The sequence below is a fragment of the Gouania willdenowi genome, chromosome 6 (assembly GCF_900634775.1).
Source record: "Gouania willdenowi chromosome 6, fGouWil2.1, whole genome shotgun sequence".
Taxonomy (NCBI): Eukaryota; Metazoa; Chordata; class Actinopteri; order Blenniiformes; family Gobiesocidae; genus Gouania; species Gouania willdenowi.
The window spans coordinates 61,440,243-61,462,081 of NC_041049.1; the positions used below are offsets into that span (position 1 = coordinate 61,440,243).

Here is a 21,839-nt window from a genome sequence, read left to right on the forward strand (position 1 = left end):
CATGTGTTCAGTGGGGGAAACATCCCTGGAGCTTCCGCTGCTCCTTTCACTTCAATGGATGTGAGGTCTTGACCTTTCCATGTAAAACACACGTAAACGGCCTGATGCATCATACGAGCAGATCTTTGAAAGCACGGGGACATCAGGTCACCCTTTTTTTAATATAATTACAGATTTTGATGGATGTCTTATCATTTAATCTAAAAATAAATTGTAGGAGTTTTCCCTGAACACGCATGAGTTTTCTCTGGGCATTATATTTCATCCCATAGTCCAAAACCTGTAAGCGAGTTTCTTTAGGGATCACTAAGTTGATCATTGACCACATAAGTTATTACAATTTATCTTACGTATCCTGCTTTGTGACCTAGTCTGTTATTTCTAGGTATACTTACACATACAGTTGTAGGCAGACAAGCAGCAGTTTTTATTCATTTACATATTTAGGTAATATATGTGTCTGGCACAGGAAATTAACCCTCCTGTATATTAGTATATTATATTATTATATTTTTTTTTTGCTTATTTTGTCTATAAAATGGCCAGTAAATGTCCTTTGAAGAAGTGCTTTTCCCCTGTTTTCTATAACACTTTATTTTATTTTTTCCATAACACTTTAGACTTCCAATAATTTACTTTGTTTTTTTTTGTTACCATTTATTATATGTTCTATCATTTTAAAACGAAGAAAAACACAAAAACGAAATAGATTTTTTTAGATTTAACAAGAAGAAAACAATGAAAGCTCACATGAATATCAATTTTTTTTAACAAATACATACGATTTTGATTGTGTTAAACTATTTACAATATCTATTTTATGCCAACTAAGTACAGGGGTTTTTGGGCCCTATGGCTCTGGTGTAATCATGATACTGTTACACACATCCAAGACACACACTCACATCACAGACACAGACTGACATCACAGACACACAATCATGGTAACGCAGGAAATACAAAACTTCCAAATAACCCATTTGAGATCCGACCAGAATGATTTACAAGTGAGTTTGGATGAAGAGTGATCCCTGAATGTCCTCTCTCCTGTTTTATAACTCCAACTGAAACATTGAGTCATAATTTCCTGATTGCAGCTTTCAAAGATCCCCCCTCCCACCCCCCTTTTTTCCTGCACTCCCCTCTGGAATGCTCCTCAGATGGTGGGAGCACCATCAAACGCTGCCAAACACAGTAGAAAACCACTTCCAGACAAGGAAGGCAGCTACAGCCAGGGGTGGGCTGTCCATCTGGCATCCCACGCCAAAGGACCCGGTGGGCCATTGACCCAAAGTGGTCCAGTCTGCTACGTTTTTGGGGTTTTTTGAAAAGCAAGTGGAGGCAGACATGGTAACAGGAGGCCAAAAATGGTCCAAAAGTGGCAAAAACATTGCAAGAAAAGAGTGTAAGTGACTTAAATGTGGTATTTAATGGGCAAAAGTTAACTTATTGGGATGAAAAGTGGCCAAAAAAATTAAAGAAAGGACAAAAATGTGATTAGATTTGCAAAAATGGACAAAAAATAAGGAAAAAGGGATATTTATTGGCAAAAGTGTCAGAACTTCTTGAAAAGGGGCAAAAATGGAACAAAGGGTTCAGGTGTGGACGAACAGGTGGTATGGTAACAGGTGGCCAAAAATGATTCAAAAGTGGCAAGAATAAGTGTAAAGTGACCAAAAGCAGTCAAGAGTGGCCAAAAAATGGGCAAATAAAGAGGAACCAGGTGGTATGTAGAGGCTAAAGGTAGCTTAAATGGGCAAAATGTGGCAAACAATAGAAAAAAAGTGCAAAAATCTGGAACAAAATGAGGCAAAATGTTTAGGAAAAAAGGAAACAAGTGGTTTTTATTGGGCAGATGTTTGCTCATCAAAAGTGGCAAAAAGAATTCAAGACAGGACAAAAATTGAATAAAAGTGTCAAAATAAAAATGGGCAAAAAATAAGGAAAAGGGGATATTTATTAGCAAAAGGAAGATAAAGTCTGACAAAAGTGTCATAACATTTTGAAAAGGGGCAAAATTGGGACTAAGAAAGTTGCAAAATGGCCAAAGGAAAAAGGTAAAAAGTGGTTAAAAAGTTTCCCCCTTTTAAGGTTTTCTATAATTAAAATGAAGACATAAAGAGCCACATGTTGAGCATCTTAATAATGGCTTCTACATGGTGTCTCTGATAATGTAGTGGACTGGTCTGGTTAGAAAATGCCAGTCCACCCTTGGTTACAACCTCAGCTACCAGCGGTAGAACTTAACCTCAACCATTAACTGACTTCAGAGAAACTGCAGCGTAGCAGCAACACAGTCGTTGTGATGACAAGCAGAAAACAACTGTGCCTGTAAAGAACAGGAGTGATAACTGTCCAGTATTACTCAACCCTCCATGCTACGGTGGGGCCTCAGTGAGAACAGCAGCTGCCACGTCGGGGCGCACGCCTCAGGGCACCTTCTCATCTGACCCCCAAATTCTTGTGGTCTGCAATGCAGTGGCACACAGATCCAGTTTCAGCTTCCCAAAGCTCTTTATGTGCACAACTCACTTAACTAGCAAATTTACACTAGACTATGACAGTAGTTCTCAAACTGTCTTGGCTCAAGTCCACCTTTCTCTACCTTTTGAATGCAAGTCCCCCTCTCTGTCCGACTACAACATTTTGCTCAGAATTCTGTGAAAAAACAACTATAGAGCAAAACGATGGAATGAATGGGTGATAGTGAGTAATGAGTGCCTCCTCCTGAATAGATTTATTTCTATAGTTTTTATCTTTTCCAGTCATTTCCCTTCTGATGTTGGACCAAGACTGACCTTTGTATTTTCAGTTCATGTTCTAATCAAGATCATTTCTAACATCAGTTTGTGTGGTTTTTTTTTGTGTGTGTGTGTCATTTTGTTGTTTTTTGTCTCTTCTTTTTATTATTAAGTAGATAGTTCTCAAATTTTGTGTGTTGTTAGTGTCGTTTTTTATGTTTCTCTGTTATTTTTGTGTATTTTGTAGTATTCTTGTGCAATTTTCTCTCATTTAGTGTGTCTTTGTTATTTTTCTGTGTAGCTGGTATTATTGAAATTATTCTCTCAGTGTGTGTGTTTTTGCAGTCATTTTGTGTTTTCTGTTTATTATTATTATTATTATTATTATTATTCAAATGTACAAAATAATACAATATAGATATATACAATAATCAGTACAATGATATTGTGTTAGAGTAGCTAATTGCACATTCTGTTTACTTACTACCTAAATGAACAATCTCATACACACAAAACTCTTGAGTTTAAAACATGAAATTTCCGACAGTCTTTGAATACGTGAATATACCGGTGTCACGGTCTGAGTTCAACATCGGTCTGAGATCGGTTATGAGCATGCGCACTACCGGAAAATGAATTTATGCTACTTCCGCTTAGCTTTTTTCTACTTCCGTAGTGCTGAGATAAAAAATGAATTTCAAAGCTAAGGTTCAAAGCTAATGTTATTTGACGAGTGCTGAATAGCTCCTTTTCTGGTACAAAAATGTTCAACTGCTCAAATGTGTTTTATAATTTATTCAATGCAGTTTTTAATATTATTACGTGTTTTCTGTTTGGATAAAAATAAAGCACATGTTGGAAAAAACATGATTATAATAAAACTCCATACGAAAATAAATAATTTATTTTCCAAAAAAACATGATTACAATATACATTGCGGTAAAAAAAAAAAAAAAAAAAATCCAAAAAAAAACAGTTAACCTAATGTAACTTTATTTTTTTTAAATCAGTATAACTCAATACGGGTACATCTCAGTACGTAGCAGTCACGTTCTGAGATTTAAGAGGAACTCAGTACGATGAGAACTCAGACCGTGACACCGGAAGTGACCTCATTCTCACCGGAAGCGAAACAGCTGGAGCCGCAACTGTAGCACAGCGTTCATCATTGTGGACTATTTAAATACCTCATTTCGAGCTTTTCTGTCCTATCCACCACCACTTACTGCGTTGGTATGACACTGTAGCGGAATTCTAAACCACAAGGTAACAGTTACAGATATGTTTTTGTCTTAAATGTGAATACGTAGACAGAAATGCGCTGTTCAGAATGACAACACACTGAAGTCTGACTTGTTTATATTATATTACATATTATGGATTTACCGAGCTGTATTAAACCGTAGCAACAGTTTGATCGATGTTGAACAATCCAGACATAACACGGTATTACTGAACAATAACAAACAGTGCGCATTCCCATGGATCAGTGTTTCCCAAATGGGGGTACACGTACCCCCATTACGCGATGACACTACGGGGGGTACTAGAGAGAGAGTGGAAAATGAACAAATAAATAGTCAGTCATGGTTGACTGAAAAATATATTTTAATTATTATTTAAATTAAAACAACACAATCCTAAACAACTGTATTTCTATACGATCACGTGTCTTTGGGGTCACCAGAAATTCTTGAAATGAAAATGGGGTCACGATCCAAATAAGTTTCGTTCCACTTATTTACAAAATGAGATTCTTTAAAATGTGTGTTATCACTCATTCATTCCATCATTATGATGTATAGATGTTGTTAAATAGTAATTATTTTGGTGTAAAAAAAAAAAGGGTAGTGGCTATTTGTATGGTAGCCTTATCAATATACCGACATTCTATCTGTACGTAGCGCCCCTCATTGGTCAGTTTAGGTCACTGGACTAAGATGCTACATACTTGTACTTCTGTGTGTTACGGACATGCTACGTATTCATGAATTGTTGTGATATCCTGTGTTATCCTAATCCTAACCCTTACGCCAGGGCTGGGCGATTTTTACCTAAAAAAAATTCTGAAGTTTTGATTTGATTTTTTATTTTTATTTTTTGTCAATGCACTTAAAAATGACTGTAGACATCAGATATATTTTCAAAAGTGCAACTTTATTGCTGTGATTGTCCTCAAGAGTTAAAATGTATAGAACAATCCCAAAATAAAAAGTAAATGAGGCTCAACAATTTCAAGCTTTAACCCAGGTTTAAGTAAAAGTGCAACAGCAACTTCACAGTAGCTTCAATTTTCTGATTAAGAAATCATATAACTACATATTTTATAACATTTAACTTAAAAAAAAAAAAAAAAAAAAACTCTTCCCTTAGCATCTCAGCATAGTGTGAATAAAAAATGAAACATGCCTGTGGCACACATATAACCTACTCAAAGGGTAAACAAATGTAAACAAAGAGGGCGTTGGCTCACATCGCCCTACGGTAACCACAAGGACGGAACGTGAAAAAGTCCGAAAAAAAACTGTGGTGGGGGGATGTAATTTATTTTATTTTTTATTTTTTAAACTCGAAATTGCAAAATAAAAATTGTTTTTATCTACAAATTTGATAAATCGATTAAATTGATTTTTGCCCAGCTCTTCCTAACCCTAAGACGCTACGTACTTTGGTAAACGTACAAATAGCACTGGGGTTGTTCGTACGGCTACCGTACAAATGGACACTTTCCAAAAAAAAAAAAACAATAAATAAAATAAAATTGGGTATATATGTGTACATATAAGTGTGTCAAGTCTCAGTTTAGATAGCCAACAACAGAGAAACAAGGCTATGACTTTGTATATGTAATGCTGTTAATTGCCCTTTGGTGATACATGAAGTTTAATTGATTGATTGAAAGTCTTTCCTGTGTCAGTGCTGTGTGATGGTGTAACTGCAGCAGCAAACATGCACAGCCGTCTGCAGGAGCTGAAGAAGGAGGAGGAGACCCTCCTCAAGATCAAAGTCATGCTGCAAGACCAGCTGAACCGGCTGAAGGTCCAGATACCTCTTCTCTTATTTGTGGAGTATTTGAGATTTTTCTGTAATTTGACGATGTTTCTGTGGTTTCAGTTTGAAGAAGGTGCCTTAAAGTCTATAATCAACGCTCAAACAGAAGGAGTGTCTGAGCACATGTCCACAGAATCAGAGGTGAGTTACAATAGAATGATCAGAGTAACAATGGGTTCTTCACTGTTTCTGCTTTGTATGTTCATACCTGGATGAGATCAGTGGGAGAAATAGGTTACCATAAATCAGGGGTCACCAACCTCTCTGAAACGGGAGCTTCTTCAAAGCTAGTGAATAGTTTGAAGGGCTACCAGTTTAAAAAGCATTTTAAGTTTCAACATGCAATCATTTATTTACCCTTATACTGTATATGCAATTGTTTCATTTTCATTACGTTTCACAGAAATCATCACATTCCTATTTTACTTGCCACTAATAATTTTAAATAATCGGGTTTATGCTAATGATGACTTCGTTACGTAACACGACCCTGATTTCTGACCCGCCCATTAAATCCTGAACACAGAAAGTGGAATCACCGTTTTTGAAGCCTAGCTCTATAATTAAATTATAAATGGTTGCATGGCTTTGTGCATGTTTTAAGGAATACATTTATGATCTATTTAATGTGTTTAGAAGAAAATGTCAGAATTTGCTTTACACCGTCTTTAAGGAGTTTTTGTATCTCACAAAATGTTTTTGTCCACACCATTGGTGGCGTTTCAGGTCCCCATTAATCTGGATGACGAGAGAGAGATTAATCGAACCAAACTCCTACTGAACTCTGCTGAAGATTGCAACATGGAGGAGGAGGAAGAGGAAGAAGAAGAAGAAGAAGAAGAGGAGGAGGAGGAGGAACTGGAGGATGATGAGGAAGGCAACTTTGAGCCTGACGATGAGCAGGATGATTACTGAGACTGAAGTTAGACTTAGGAAGACTTATTTATGTTTTTGGTAGCATTTGCAGTGAAATGATGTGTGGTAACCTCACATCATTATTATGTCAGACAGTGTTATTTGGTGGTCATAGTTTATTAGACATGTTGTGCATTTTGGACTCAGAAAATGTTGAAAAAGAGAGAGATGTGAGTTACAAATACAAATATATGGCTGGGCCATATAGGAAGAGAAACAAGGATAGGGTGAGAAACTTCATTTTCAGCACAAAATAAATGTTTTGCATACATTTGTCTGGAGTGATTTTTACAGCACATACCACCAGTATATATATTAGGGATGTAACGATTCACTCAATTCCCGATACGATTCACGATACTGGGTTCACGATGCGACTCTCTCACAATTTATTTTACAAAATGGGACTGTAGACAAATATTCCTTTATTTTTTTACTATTTTCCTTTTATATTTAATTGTCAAAAGAATCCATTGATAAATTGAAATAATGAATGAAATAAATAAAGGAATAATACAAATGAAGAAGCCTATTAATTTAAATTCTGGTTCTATAGTAAACAATACAAAACTACATAATAGTTATTTTTCTTTTAAAAGTGCAACTGAAAATATATTTCGTGCCGTAACAATTGGACTTTAAAAAAAAAACAAAACCAGTCTGCACTATTTATGTCAGATATTTGTTTGGACCAGCAGAGGGCGCTGGTAACACAGTGATCGGTTGGCATGCAGATATCCTTGCAGTGAAGAAGAGAAGCTACGCTAGCAGACAGAGCTAATAGAAAAACGTGACTTTTACAGTTATTCACGTAATATTACAGACATTCTTTCGGTGCTAAAGGGGTAAAGAATCATTTATGAACATGTTTAAGAGTAGAAGGCGGCCAGAGAGAAAGTAGTAGCAGATTCCTCCCGCCGCCTCCACTTTTAGACGAGAAGGATATACAACCCTCTGCTGTTTAAAAAAAGTACTGCGATTAAATTTTCAGACCATCGATGTGAATAGTGATACCTATGAATCGATTTTTAACTGCCTTACAGTTAATCGTTACATCCCTACTTTTCATACTTTTAGCAGATGATGCTTGCCACATGGTGATGCAGTACAGATGTTTTTCTACTTTCACATCAACAGTGGGGACGACCAGATAAAAGCCAGGTGCTACACTAGCAGTTAAAAACATGTGTGGGCTTTACTTCATTTCCAAAAGAAAAAAAAAACAGGAAAACCTAAAAAATCGACAAACAATATGCACAACTATAACATCACATTGTACTCCCACCTTCAAATAGTCGACTATTCTGCACCCTTTCCATTGTCCCATCCTGACTCCCTCTTCCCTGTTCCCTTCCCCCTCACCTAGGTATAATATTGCCCTCACTTATTATATTCTCCATTTAATGGCATTCATATCAAGTTTTCACGTTACCTGTCACTTCTCTTGAGGATCATTTTGCCATCAAAAAAATTCAATCTAGGGGTCTTCTGACAGAAAAAAGGCTCTGACGCCCACACCAAAAATATTAAAACCAATATTTTTGATGTTTTAGGAAGCCTAACAAGGTAACCAATAGATGAGAAACAAATTAGATGATAGATACTATTTTTTTGTGTATTTTACGGCAGATTTAAGACATTGACCAAAACTGACCTGTTATCACTAGAGAAGCTAACACAAGAGGAAGGTTACGTATTAATATTAAGAGTTTTTTTTTTTTTTTTTTTTTTTTTTTTAAAATAAACTCTTAGTAATTGTGATTAATTGAATTTAAACTTTAGCTATTGAGAATGTAATTGTAATTGACTTTCAGGGGGAAAACAATAATTTTAATTGTAATTGTAAAAAAAAAAAATGCTGGCCACCAAACATGGATAATTAAAGACATAATTGTAGCTGAATAATGTAATTGACCACAACCCTGCCTCCATGTATACATTTCAGGCCAATGCTAAACTGTTTATTCGAGGACTGTTGGAGTTATTATCAAATTAAGAATTATCAATTCAAATTAAGAATTATCAATTAAATAAATGACTAAAATGTCTCATAGAATTAGACGTTCATTTGGGCTCAATCTGCAAATTTGACCCCAATTGTTGATTATTGTCAGATCAGCTGATAAAGCATTAGGCACCTCTAGTGCTTTAATAACTCTATATATAATGTACATTGCAGGATAATTCAATGACAATGCTAAACTCTTTATTCCAGGTCTATTGGATTAAAAAAAAAACATCTCCACATGTTAATGTTGAGGTTTTGCCAGGTTTGGGTGGTTCATTCATTGTGCTGTGATCATGTGCCATAGATGTATCATCCTCACTGACATTGACTTTGCTTACAGAGAAAAAACCATAGTTTGTATGAAATGTGTCTGCCTCAGCATGATGAGCTCACACTCCATTGAGTTTGAAAAGCAGCGTTTGGCTTTGCATTAGAGACGAGGGGACCCCCCACAGTCCAGCCCGTTAGAAGCTTCCAGGCTGTTGGGTGATAGTTGGTATTCAATCAGGGTTTGTTTGGTTTTCTTTTTTTTTAACTTTTATGAACTTACAAAATGTGTTTGTGCATGTTGATGTGGCTCTAACTGCATGTTTTGCTTGTAATCCTTTATGCTGGTGGACTGTTGTGTGTTTAGATCCAGACCCAGGCCCATTAGAACCATGGTGGCCCACAGTGCAGGAGGTGTGAGCCATGTGCTTATGTTGGTGCTGTGTCTGTCTGCGGCTGAGGACTTCGACTGGACAAAGAACGTCCACAGCTCCTTCTATTATGGCACTTTTCCATCTGGTATGGATTGGATAGAGCTCCTTATTATATTAGGTTTATTAATGTGTGATCAGGGATGTGCACATCTGTTTGTGTTTTCTAGGATTTTCTTGGGGTGCCGGCAGCTCGGCCTATCAAACAGAAGGAGCCTGGGACAGAGATGGAAAAGGACTGAGTATCTGGGACGTGTTCAGTCACAAGAACGGTAAAATCCAGCAAAATGACACCGGGGACTCATCCTGTGAGGGATACTTTAAGATCAAGGTGAGCGAGAGGTTTGGAGTGCTGTGTAGATTCATTGATCGCTTGATTGATTGATTCCCTTTATTTGATATGGACATCAAAATTACATTGGTAATCCAGATGTATTGTTATGAGTGTGTTAACACGTGTGCTAATTTACAACATCTGTCCACAGGAAGCTTTAAAAAAGGTTAAAAGTAATAGAAATGACAATAAGGAAGTAAAGAGGAAATTTGCACTGCACTAATCATTACAAAAAGAAAAGCAATAATTATAGGTTAGGGTTCAATTACATTTTAAATTACAATTACGTCTTCAATTATCCATGTTCAATTACAACTCAACCCCTAAATTAATTGTTGGCAACCATGGCTCAGTGGTAGAGTGGGTCGTCCAGAAACCGAAGGGTTGGGGGTTTGAATCCCGCTCTCTGAGTTATTGTTGTTGTGTCCTTGGGCAAGGCACTTTACCCACATTTCCTTGTATGAATTGTGCATAAGTGTTGGTGGTGGTCAGAGGGGCCGTTGGCTCAAAATGGCAGCCACACTTCTGTCAGTATGCCCCAGGGCAGCTGTGGCTACATTGCAGCTTACCACCATCGGTATGACTGTGTGAGTGACTGGTGTGACTGAATATTGGTTTCTGTAACGTGCTTTGAGTCTCCTCAAAAAAAAAGCCATTATTACTATCATTAATTACTAAAGTTCAATTACAATTAATCACAATTACTGAGCATAAAATAAATAACCCATAACGTGTAACCTTCCTCTTGTGTTAGCATCCTGTCAGCATCTCTAAAGATAATGGGTCAGTTTGACACATGTCTTAAATCAGCTGTAAAATACACTGAAAAATATTATCTATTATATTTTTTTTTGGTTTCCTTGTTAGGCTTCCTAATCAATTAAGATATTGGTATTATTATTTTTCGTGTGGGTGTCTAAGCCTTTTTTCTGTCGGTATACCCCTAGATTTATTTATTTATTTATTTTTTTGTATAATGATGCACAAAAGAACTGACAGCAAAACCTAATATGAAACATATTTTGATAAATAATAACTATTGTAGGATGGTTCCACAGTTTTGCATTTAACTGAATTGTACATGACAGTTTTTTTTACATAAGTTTAATGTCAATTACTATTACAAAGTCAATTAGCTGAGCTCAATTACAATTACAACAGCTACAGATATTTTTAATTATGATTACAATTATAATTACATCATAATTATGCAGTGTTCCTACAGCAGCTTCAGTCAAATTAAATTCAAGACTTTTTAAGACTTTTCATGGACTTTTATCCCTCTGCCACCACGTCACTGTTTTGTCATTTTTTTCCGCTGTCGTGATTGTGCGATGTTACGGTAAATTATACATTAACATTTATTTTGAAATGTGAGACTATTTACAACCACAAAATCCTACTTATGTGTTAAAATGTAAGACTTTTGAAATATTGATTTCAGACACTGTTTTAATGACAGTTAAGGCCTTATTTTTAGATACATGAATTTAATTTAAGACTTTTTAAGGATCTGTGGGAACCCTGTTATAATTAATTACGCAATTACAATTATAATTGACCCCAACTCTGGTAGAGGTTCAGAGCCATGTGATTATGTTGGTTCTATTTCTGCAGGATGACGTTTCTCTGATGAAGGAACTGAAGCTCAACCATTATCGTTTCTCCATCTCGTGGCCCAGACTCATTCCAACCGGCATCAAATGTAAGATAACCACTGCTAACCAAAGACGTTTGGTCAGTTGGAGCACATTTGTTGAATATTGTCACTTTGGAACCTTTTTTAGCTGATCACGTCAATGAAAAAGGTATACAGTACTACAATCACCTGATAGACAACCTGCTGGAGAACAAAATCACCCCTATTGTTACTCTGTACCACTGGGATCTCCCACAGGTCAGTCTCCGATGACTCGTTAGCATTTCAATCCTTCCATGTGTCCTTAATGCACTGTTTGGTTTGTCCAGTTTTTACAGGAGAAGTATGGTGGGTGGCAGAACATCAGCATTGTCCATCATTTCAATGAATTTGCAAACCTCTGCTTTGAACGGTTTGGAAATCGAGTGAAATATTGGAACACGTTCAACAACCCATGGGTGAGCTAAGCTTAATATGTTTTCTACTTTTTGTGGCCATACCAGCCTGTCATTGCCTGATCTCTGGGCCTGGTTAGTAGTTGGATAAGAGACCCCTGAGAATTCCAGGTGCCACAGTGGGGGACAGTCGCTCCAGTGGTATCTGCCATTGTGCCCTTGGGCAAGACACTTCACCCACATTGCCTAGTATGAATATAGTGTGTGAGTGAGCATTGATGGCGGTGAACAGTCTATTCTTCCCCACCTTTTCTATTTCCTGCCTTGAGTCTCTCCTCCCTGCTCCCTTTCCCCTCCCCTTCACCCTCCCCCTCCACTTAGGTGTAACACTGCTCTCCCTTTTTATATCCTCCCTATAACAAAAGATTTCTTACCCTTCCTTAGGGAGGGCTGGTGATGGTCACAATTAAGCAATAACATAAATCAATGTATTTTATTGCAATAACAAAATATGCATTGCTGTCTCATAATGATTGCACTATGTGGTGTTGACCTTTGACAGCATGTGCAGACAAGAAGGAAAAAAAAAAAGCATTGATGGTGGTCAGAGGGGCCGATGGCGCACTATGGCAGCCACGCTTCTGTCAGTCTGCCCCAGAGCATCTGTGGCTACAATAGTAGATTACCACCACTAAGAATGGAGTAAAAGAATAATGCTTTAATTCTGTAAAGCGCTATGAGTGTCTATGATAAAGCGCTATATAAAATCCAGTGCATTGTTATTATTATTACTAGGATTCTAAGTGACTTGCTTCATTCCGATACGATTCGATATCAATTATCAGAACAATGATTAAATGAAATGATCAGCTGGATTAAACATTTGTAGACTACACGTTGGAGAGTATAGTAACATGTTCTTGGTGCACACCCTCAGTCTGCAGCAGTTGAAGGTTATGAGACAGGAGAACACGCTCCTGGGCTGAAGCTGAGAGGAACTGGAGCTTATAAAGCAGCTCATCATATGATTAAGGTATGAGACGTGTAGAAGGTATCTGGTCACTCTTTGATCATCCAACAAAATTTATTTTACATAATGATCTGACTGAATTAAGGCATTTTTAACTAATGGTTTTATTCATTAAATGATAAAAAAAAAAGTGGAATAGCAGTTGCCCCAAAACCATTAAACAGGTTGTGACACCAATGCAGGAAAGTTCAGAAATCTGTCAACTCTGAGCTGAATTCCCTGATTCTTTCCTTCCACAGGCTCATGCTAAAGTTTGGCACACATATGACACCCAGTGGAGAGCAAAACAAAAAGGTAAACAGCAGAAGAAGAAACAAACCCTGGATAAATCAGCACTCATTGACAGTCAGATACGTTAATGTCCTGATGTTTATTTCTACAGGTCTGATTGGTATCTCTCTGTCGGGGGACTGGGGGGAACCAGTGGACATCAGCAACCAGAAGGACATAGAAGCAGCTGAGAGATACGTTCAGTTCTACCTGGGATGGTTTGCCACCCCGATATTTCATGGAGATTATCCTCAGGTGATGAAGGACTTCATAGGTGAGATGAACAGGAACTGAGTGAACCTGTTATAATGTTTCTGTTGAGTCAGATAGTCTTTTATTAATTAGCTTTTATTAATTAACCATAAATAAATATAAAAGAAGTAAACTTGGAGCAGTCTTTCTGGACCAAGCACTACTTCAAAAACATACATATTTAAATTTTTCTGATGATGCTCTTCAATGATTTAAGTCCTATTTATCAAACACAGTGTGTTAATTCCCCTTACCTTCCCTGTCCCTTAGGTGTCCCACAGGGATCAGTCCTGGGCCCTTATTATTTTCATTGTACATTAACAATCTGCCAGATGTCTCAATTTTAATATTCAGATGTATGCAGATGATGCAGTTATTTTTACTTATGGTTTGACAGTTGACGTGATCTCATCCAAACTTACAAATGCCTTATCTAAAGTCCTTATCTAAGGTCCAGAACTGGCTTAAAGACAACTGTCTTGTGCTCAATACTAAAAAGACTACAAGCATGGCATTCACAAAAAGACCAATATCACAAAACAATCTTACAGAGATGTACTTGAATTTGTGTCTCAGTTCAAAGTACTTGGGAATCATACAGGACTCTAATCTACCGCAACCTTCAAGAAACATATAAAAAAAGGTTGCTAACACAATCAAATTTAACTTCCAAAACTTTAAGCGAATCAGGCCCTTTATTTCCACGACTGCTGTTAAATCATACCTTTATTGTTTGATCCTTTTTCACGTTGATACTGTGTTTCCTGTTTGGTCATTTGCTAACAATATTGCACTAAAACCTGTAGAACAGTTGTATAAACATCAAAGTTTTTGCCAAAAAACCCAATTCTTCTCACCTTTGTCCAATTTTAGAGAAATATCATCTTTTGAGTTGTAACAACTTCAGAATTGGAATACTTTACCAATCACTGCTCGAGACTGTTCCACCTTTACAGCTTTTAAAAAAGAGCTGAAAAAATGGTTAAAAGCAATTCAGTCACGTAATCATCTCGAGAAGTTTTTTTCAATAAGAAGTTGCTTCGGTTGGTTGTAAATAATGTATATACTATGTCCATGTATGTATCTTTTATTGTCATTTTTGTAAATGTATGTGGACTAGGGCTGGGCGATATGAACCAAAACTCATGTCTCAATATTTTTTTCTTAAAATAGCAATATACGATACAAATCTTGATGATTTTATTTTAAATGAAGTCTGACCAAAAAGACAATTCTGGGTTAAAGTTGATGATCCAAATGTCACACAGGCACATTTATTAACAAACAGCGGCACAATATGTGCCACTTTAGTCTTTTTCTCCTCTAAGGGACAGCACGTCTGAGTGAGTTGTGTAGTGTGGCTTGTTTAGATGAAGGTGAACTGTGCTTTTTGTACTGTTATGAGAAGTAGCGAAAGCAGCGACTCCTAAAACAAGTACTTTAAAACAAAATAAACTATAAAATATATATATATATATCAATATAGGCGATATTGTTATTTTTTATATCCCCGAAATAGAAAACTCGATATATCTTGAATATCAATATATATCGCCCAGCTCTGATGAGGACTATGGATGGAAACTAATTCAATGGCTAAATCTGGCATAAAGTATTGCACTGGTGTTCATTAATGCACACTTTCCTCTACAAATAAAGAAATAAAGTGAGTAAAGTGAACCTGCGATGTTAAACATGAGGTGTCTGCAGGGAGGAAGAGTGCCCAGCAGGGCCTGGGGACGTCTCGTCTCCCTGCCTTTTCTCCCCAGGAGAAGAGCTACATAAAGGGAACCTGTGACTTCCTGGGAATCGGTCATTTCACCACTCGCTACATCACCCAGAAGAACGACCCCTCCCCCCGAGGCAGCAGCTCCTTCTTCACCGACCGGGACCTGGCTGAGCTGGTGGACCCACGGTGGCCCGACCCAGGGTCAGAGTGGCTCTACTCTGTGCCCTGGGGGTTCAGACGCCTGCTCAACTTTGTTAAGGTTAGTGAAGCTGTTGACCATAAGCAGGGTTGGGGTCAGTTACAATTACGTTTTCAATTATCCATGTTCAATTACAAATCAATTATGATTACCATAACCCGCATTTTTTCCAATTACCAATAAATTATAATTATAATTTTCCCCCTGAAAGTCAATTACAATTCCCTTCTCAATTACTAAAGTTAAATTCCAATTTTACAAACTTTTATTCACAGTGTTGTGATGATTGAATGTGCTTTTTTATCATAGAGTTTGAGAAAAAATAGAATTAAATAAATAGACCGTCTCAAGATTCTCACCAACCACAATGTGTGTAACATATACAATAATGCAAAAATTATTAGGAACAAAAATTTGCGTCGACGGGCCATTTAATGTTGTAAATTCATGATAAAATCTTTCTGCTTCATTTTTGCTGCAGCACCATACATGAACTGCTGGGCGCAGTGTCGCCTCACCATTTACATTGTGAAGAACAATTGAGCAATAGAAGAACCAACCTAAAGTCTCAAAAATGATGTATGTTTTTCCATGTGTGTACAATGTTGTTTTAGCATCTTTACATTTATATTTTAGTGCATTTATTGCAATATCTTATGTAAAAGCCCAACTAGGGACAAAAGTTGGAATCAAGTAATAGCAATAAAAAAAAAGTTCTGACACTTTTGTCAGATTTTAGCTCCTTTTGCCAATAAATATCCCTTTTTCCTATTTGGTTGCCCATTCTTGCATGTATTTTTTTACACTTTATCCAATTTTTTGTCCTTTCTTTCATTTTTTTGGCCACTTTTCATCCAAATAAGCTAATTTTTGCCCAATAAATACCACTTGTTTCCTTTTCCCCCTACATTTTATCTCTTTTTCACTATTGTTTGCCACATTTTGCTCATTAAAGCTACTCTTTGCCATTACATCCCACCTGGTTCCTCATTATTTGCCCATTTTTGGCCACTCGTGACTGCTTTTGGCCCATTTTAGTCACTTTACACTCTTTTCTTGCCACGTTTTTGCCAATTTTGGACCATTTTTGGTCATATGTTACCATGTCTGCCACCACTCGCTCGTCAAAAAACGTAGCGGATAGATCGGCCTAGTGCCAGTCCACCCCTGCGTATGTGTAAGCCATAGACCTGTTTTGCATTTAATTAAATAGTAATTGACATGTTTCATTGAATTTCCATTGTAATTTCAAGTACAATTCCATTACGATTACAACAGCAACACATTTTTAAAATTAGTTACGATTATAATTATGTCATAATTGGAATTAATTAGCAATTACACAATCACAATTATAATTGACCCCAACCCTGATTATAAGTCACTGAGGACCTGCAGTATTTAAGAAGTGTCTTTCTTCCAGAGTCAGTATGGAAACCCAATGATTTATGTGACTGAGAATGGAGTCTCTGAGAAGATGCAGTGCACTGAGCTGTGTGACGACTGGAGGATACAGTATTACAAAGACTACATCAACGAAATGCTAAAAGGTGAACAAACTCTCTAATATTGTGCAGGGGAAAAGGTTCAAATCCCAACCGTTGTGTGCATGGCAGCGATCAGAGACGGAGTGAACGTGAGGGGCTACACCGCCTGGTCTCTGCTCGACAAGTTTGAGTGGGACGAGGGCTACTCCGAGAGGTTTGGCTTGTACTACGTGGACTTCAGGAACAAAAACAAGCCTCGCTATCCCAAAGCATCAGTTCAGTTTTACAAGCGGATCATTGGTTCCAATGGGTTTCCTAATCAAAGAGAGGTGAGAACAAACAATTCATGGATTGTAAACCAGTTCCTTCATTTGGGCTCTAATGTGCAGAGATACAAGTAATGGATTACAAGTACTCATGTTACTGTCATTGAGTTGCTTTTATGGGTACTTGTACTTTTTTGACTATATTTCGAAATCAGGCATTTTACTTGTGCCTAAGAAGTAAAGTAATTTGTTACATTTCTACACCCAACCGTTACTGAGTAACTTATTATTTTTTGTTTTAAAATAGGGATGTAACGATTAATCGTCAGGCAGTTAAAAATCGATTCATAGGTATCACGGTTTACATCGATACTCTGAAAATTGAATCGCAGTACTTTTTTTAATAAATATATTTATCCTTCTCTTGTCCAGAAGTGGAGGCAGCGGGCGGAATCTCCTACTACTCTCTTTCTGGCCGCCTTCTATTCTTAAACATGTTCATAAATGATTCCTTACCCCTTTAGCACCGAAAGAATATCTGTAATATTACGTGAATTTCTGTAAAAGTCACGTTTTTCTATTAGCTCTGTCTGCTAGCGCATAGCATCTCTTCTTCACTGCAAGAATATCTGCATGCCAACTGACCACTGGGTTACCAGGTGGTCCAAACAAATATCTGACGTAAATACAATGAAATGACTGGTTTACTGTTTACTATAGAACCAGAATTTAAATTAATAGGCTTCTTCTTCATTTGTATTATTCCTCTATTTATTTCATTCAAGATTTATTTTTAGTTAAATTGCATTGTTTTGAATAGTTTATCAAGGGATTCTTTTGACAATGAAAAATAAAAGGAAAATAGTACAGTGAAAAAATGAAATGACCAGACAACACTCGTAAATCTCGTTCAGTTCTTGCATGAAGTCAAAGGTCAAGAGGGATAAACACACCTTGGCTGACGGTGTAGGCAGCGAGTCTGACAGAGATTTAGATTATTTTTCCCGTTGGAATGTCAGTCTCCAAGGCAGAAAGGCTGAGTTAGCTGCTAAAGCTAGTTTTTCCTGACTTTTCAAACTGTTTCACTTATCGGCCTGTTAAGTGTCCATCTTGTGCATTTTCTTCAATTTTGTAACATGAATTAAAATAATAACTTAATGAAAATAGTCATGGACCTGGTTAGTGAATGGTTTACCTCGTACATTTGCCTTTTCAAAGGAAAAACTCATACTAATACCTCTTGCTTGTCCCATCAATAATGATAAGGCATTTTATTTATGAGCGTTTTTCAAGAACTCAAAAACACAACAACTACACAACTCAAAAAAGAAACTAACAATGATAAAGGTAAATACAGAAAATACATAACAATCATAAGTTAAAAGCTTGTAGAAGGAGGTCTGTCACTTTAATACTGCTTCTCCCATCAGTTTTACTGCTCAGAGATGAGCATCATTCCTGGGTAAAGTCCAAATTCCGCCTGCTGGAGACCCAGGTAGTCGGTGTTTTCGTTCACCAGGGGTCACCTGTGTGGAAACAAGAGGACTGCCTTTGCTTCGATACTGCTGCCCTCATCGGTTTTTAAAAGTACTTGGATCGGCCGAAAGTGGCATCAGCGGAAAACCCTGGTCCCTTCTCGAGTCTGAACGAGCTTGTTGACGTTTACGTCCCTCTCAACCTATGACCCCTCCCCCAGGTCACGCATACGCAGTTTCAGAGTGTGAAAAAGGCTTATTGTGCAAGATCTGGTCTCTTCCTTTTTAAGTTTCTACATGAGATGTTTACTGTATCACATATAATAATAAACATGGGAGTAAAAGTAACTCGTAACTTTTACTTTGAGTACTATTTAATTGAGCTACTTTTTACTGTACTTGAGTATTTTATGTATGACTTACTTGTACTTGAGTACAATTTCAATCAAGTAACAGTACTTCTACTTGAGTAGATACATCAGTACTCTTTACACCTCTGCTAAAGCGTCTCACTCTCTCTTTTTGCTGCTTCTGCAGGTTGAAAACTGGAAAAGAAGAGCTGTTGAAACCTGCTCTTCCAGCAATCAGCTTCTAGCTGCAGGTAGGATTATTTATTTAAGCTTGTGATAGAAAATGACACTAGCTGGGGTAAACAAATAAAGATTCTGAACCAAATCATTGAAAAACTGATTTCTAAACCAAAAGCCAGCCGTTAAAATCCCAATTTAATGAATATTATGTTTCTGCTCTCAGAGCAATCAATCTGGTTACTACGACAATCTTTCCTCTGAGATATCTTCTTTGTTTGCCCCTCCAGCTAGAAGAAAGTCCCAGGATCATGCAGATAAGCCAAAGGTTTGGCCAGTGCATGATGAAGTTTAGATCTTAAGGGTACATCATGGCTCCTCCTGTGTGAAATAAACCGTCACCAAGAAATCCTAACCTCTGCACTTATAACTAACACAATGTTTTTGAATAACAACCTTGCTCTATAAATGTTTTGTTTATCTATGCTTTTTGCACATCAAATTTGCATAACCAAGCATGAATATCAAATAACACCCTCATATCTTACAGAGTAAGCTCAGGGTTGGGATCAATCATAATTGTAATTATGTAATTGAATATTTAGTGATGGTGTAATTAAAAATATTTTAGTTTAGATAATTGACTTTGTAATTGTAATTGCCATAAACATTCTATTAAAATTGTCATAATTGTGATGTAATGCAAAACTGGGGAACCATGTTACAGTTCTACACATATGTAGTTAACAATTATTAAAATGTTTCATATCAAGCTTTCCCACATTTTACCGTTCAAAAAAAATTGAAATCGAGAGGTATAATCAAAATATTAAAACCTATATGTTCATTGATTAAGAAGCCTAACAATAGGAAATAAAGTACATGATAGATATTTGTTTTTTGTGTATTTTACAGCTGATTTATGACCCGTTATCATAAGAGATGCTAACAGAAAGCTAACACAAGAGGAAGGTTCACTTTCATTAGATTATTTATTAAAGCCTCAGTAATTGGGATTAATTGTAATTGTGAATGTAATTGTAATTGACTTTCTGAGGATAAAAAACAATTGAAATTGAGTTGTAATTGGAAAAAAATGCTGGTCACTGTTATTATATGTGAATTGAACATGGAAAATTTAAAATGTTATTGACCCCAACCCTGATTATAATTGATAATTAATTACATTTATGACATAATTATAACTTTAATTGTAATTGAAAAAACATGTGTTGCTGTTGTAATCGTAATTGAATTGTAACTGAGTTCAGCTAAATAGGGCCCGAGCAACAACCTATTAAAATGCACCTCGTTTTTATTATTATTAGAAAAATGTGATCACATTTTTGAGGACCTAAACACGTTCAAAAACTCATGAAAATCTGAACGCATATGGCAAAAAATGTGATGTTTTTGGAGAATTGCACATGTGAATGGCAAAATGACTCAATAGGGGGCTAATACAATTAGTTTCACATACAGCGATGAAATTCTGTAGAAATCTGACATCATCACTGTAGAGGTAGGACTGATGACATCATCACTGTAGAGGTAGGACTGATGATATCATCACTGTACAGTTAGGACTCTAACAGAATTTGTAAAGCATTTATTACCTGCTTTACAATACAGGTAATGATTACCTTACGATTACAACAGCAACATATTTCTTTTAATTACAATTATGACATAATTGTAATTAATTATCAACTATGAGATTACAATTATAATTGAGCCCAACTCTGATAAAAACTCATTTGTAGCTTTCCAGCTTTGGTTGAAACGCTGCTTTTTGCTGCATTCAGTCCTCAAAGGGTTAATGTGACGCTAATCAACTCTGAAGCACCTTCTCTTCTTTTATTAGAGGAACAGCGGAGTTCTGCTGCCAATATTCTAAGACTAATACATGGTAAGAAAACACTTGTGTACCATCAGTCAGATGAAAACATGGTTGGATCATGTAGCAGGGTTCCTACAGCTTTACTCTAATTCAATTCAAGACTTTTTTTATTGCCATTTGAAATTAAATTTAAGACCAATTTCACAGTAAATAACATAAATGGGGGGAGGGGGGGATGCCACATCTATTACACAGGGTTAAGGGAATTTTTTTCTAGTGCACATTTTTTGGCAGCCCCCAAAGTAAACACACAAAAAGACGTTAAAATACACAGAAAAACAGACTACAATACTCAAAATCATTTATAAAAACACAAGATGACTACAAAAATAGCCAGAAATCATTAAAACAACAAAGATACAAATAATAAAAACAATTAACAAAAACCATTAAGAAAAAATATTCTTTTACATTTTCCCATGAGGTAAAAAATTAATGTTACCATTTATTTTGAAATGTGAGTCTATTTACAATCACAAAATCATATTTATTATTTGTTAAGACTTTTGAAACATTGATTTAAGACATTTTATTGACAATTAAGGCCTTATTTCTAAATTCATGAATTGAAAGCCTTTGAAGACTTTTTCAGGATCTGCGGGAACCCTGTGGAAAGAAATATTAACCCTTTGAGTGCTGTTCATTATTGGTTTGTGGCTTCTTGTGCTTTGTGTGGTTCCTGCAGTGAGGGGACACTTATGAACGTGTGTGTGTTTCAGACCCTCTGACGAGCCACATGGAGATGGTGACGGAGATCGTCGTTCCCACCGTGTGCACACTTTCCATTTTGCTCTGCGCCGTCTTCCTCATGTTTCTGTTGCGAAGGCACGACTAGATGTTGTGCGGAAGCAAACGCACGTTAACGCAGAAAAAACAACGTGACAGACTGAACTCTGACAGGGTGGTGTGCTTAGAACATTTT

At 36.7% G+C, this 21,839-nt stretch overlaps 2 protein-coding genes across 3 annotated transcripts; both read left to right on the forward strand.

Annotated features, from left to right (window-relative positions):
* Nucleotides 1–3,864: 3,864 nt before the first annotated feature.
* snapc5 (small nuclear RNA activating complex, polypeptide 5) lies at nt 3,865–6,979 on the forward strand. Its single transcript, XM_028450851.1, has 4 exons — nt 3,865–4,008; nt 5,660–5,781; nt 5,857–5,934; nt 6,520–6,979. The coding sequence occupies exons 2-4, from the start codon at nt 5,692–5,694 to the stop codon at nt 6,706–6,708; spliced, it is 357 nt and encodes a 118-aa protein (XP_028306652.1). The 5' UTR covers nt 3,865–4,008; nt 5,660–5,691; the 3' UTR covers nt 6,709–6,979.
* Nucleotides 6,980–8,539: 1,560 nt separating this feature from the next.
* lctlb (lactase-like b) lies at nt 8,540–21,752 on the forward strand. Of its 2 annotated transcripts, none has more exons than XM_028450329.1 (13): nt 8,540–9,502; nt 9,585–9,745; nt 11,366–11,453; nt 11,536–11,645; nt 11,717–11,845; nt 12,720–12,815; nt 13,052–13,106; nt 13,195–13,356; nt 15,045–15,322; nt 16,686–16,812; nt 16,879–17,078; nt 19,028–19,091; nt 21,637–21,752. In XM_028450329.1, exons 1-13 carry the CDS (start codon nt 9,325–9,327, stop codon nt 21,750–21,752), a joined length of 1,764 nt encoding a protein of 587 aa, XP_028306130.1. In that variant the 5' UTR covers nt 8,540–9,324. The 2 variants fall into 2 exon arrangements, with proteins under 2 accessions (XP_028306130.1, XP_028306131.1); XM_028450330.1 differs by lacking the exon at nt 21,637–21,752 and adding an exon at nt 19,308–19,439.
* The last annotated feature ends 87 nt before the right edge of the window (nt 21,753–21,839 follow it).

Excerpts from the sequence above, each read along its gene's own strand:
- snapc5 (XM_028450851.1), top strand. The coding sequence starts at position 5,692 with ATGCACAGCCGTCTGCAGGAGCTGAAGAAGGAGGAGGAGACCCTCCTC. Across the intron at positions 5,782-5,856 it reads ACCAGCTGAACCGGCTGAAG|TTTGAAGAAGGTGCCTTAAA; the intron begins GTCCAGATACCT and ends CTGTGGTTTCAG. Across the intron at positions 5,935-6,519 it reads ACATGTCCACAGAATCAGAG|GTCCCCATTAATCTGGATGA; the intron begins GTGAGTTACAAT and ends GTGGCGTTTCAG.
- lctlb (XM_028450329.1), top strand. The coding sequence starts at position 9,325 with ATGCTGGTGGACTGTTGTGTGTTTAGATCCAGACCCAGGCCCATTAGA. Across the intron at positions 13,107-13,194 it reads GTGGAGAGCAAAACAAAAAG|GTCTGATTGGTATCTCTCTG; the intron begins GTAAACAGCAGA and ends TTATTTCTACAG. Across the intron at positions 13,357-15,044 it reads GGTGATGAAGGACTTCATAG|GGAGGAAGAGTGCCCAGCAG; the intron begins GTGAGATGAACA and ends AGGTGTCTGCAG.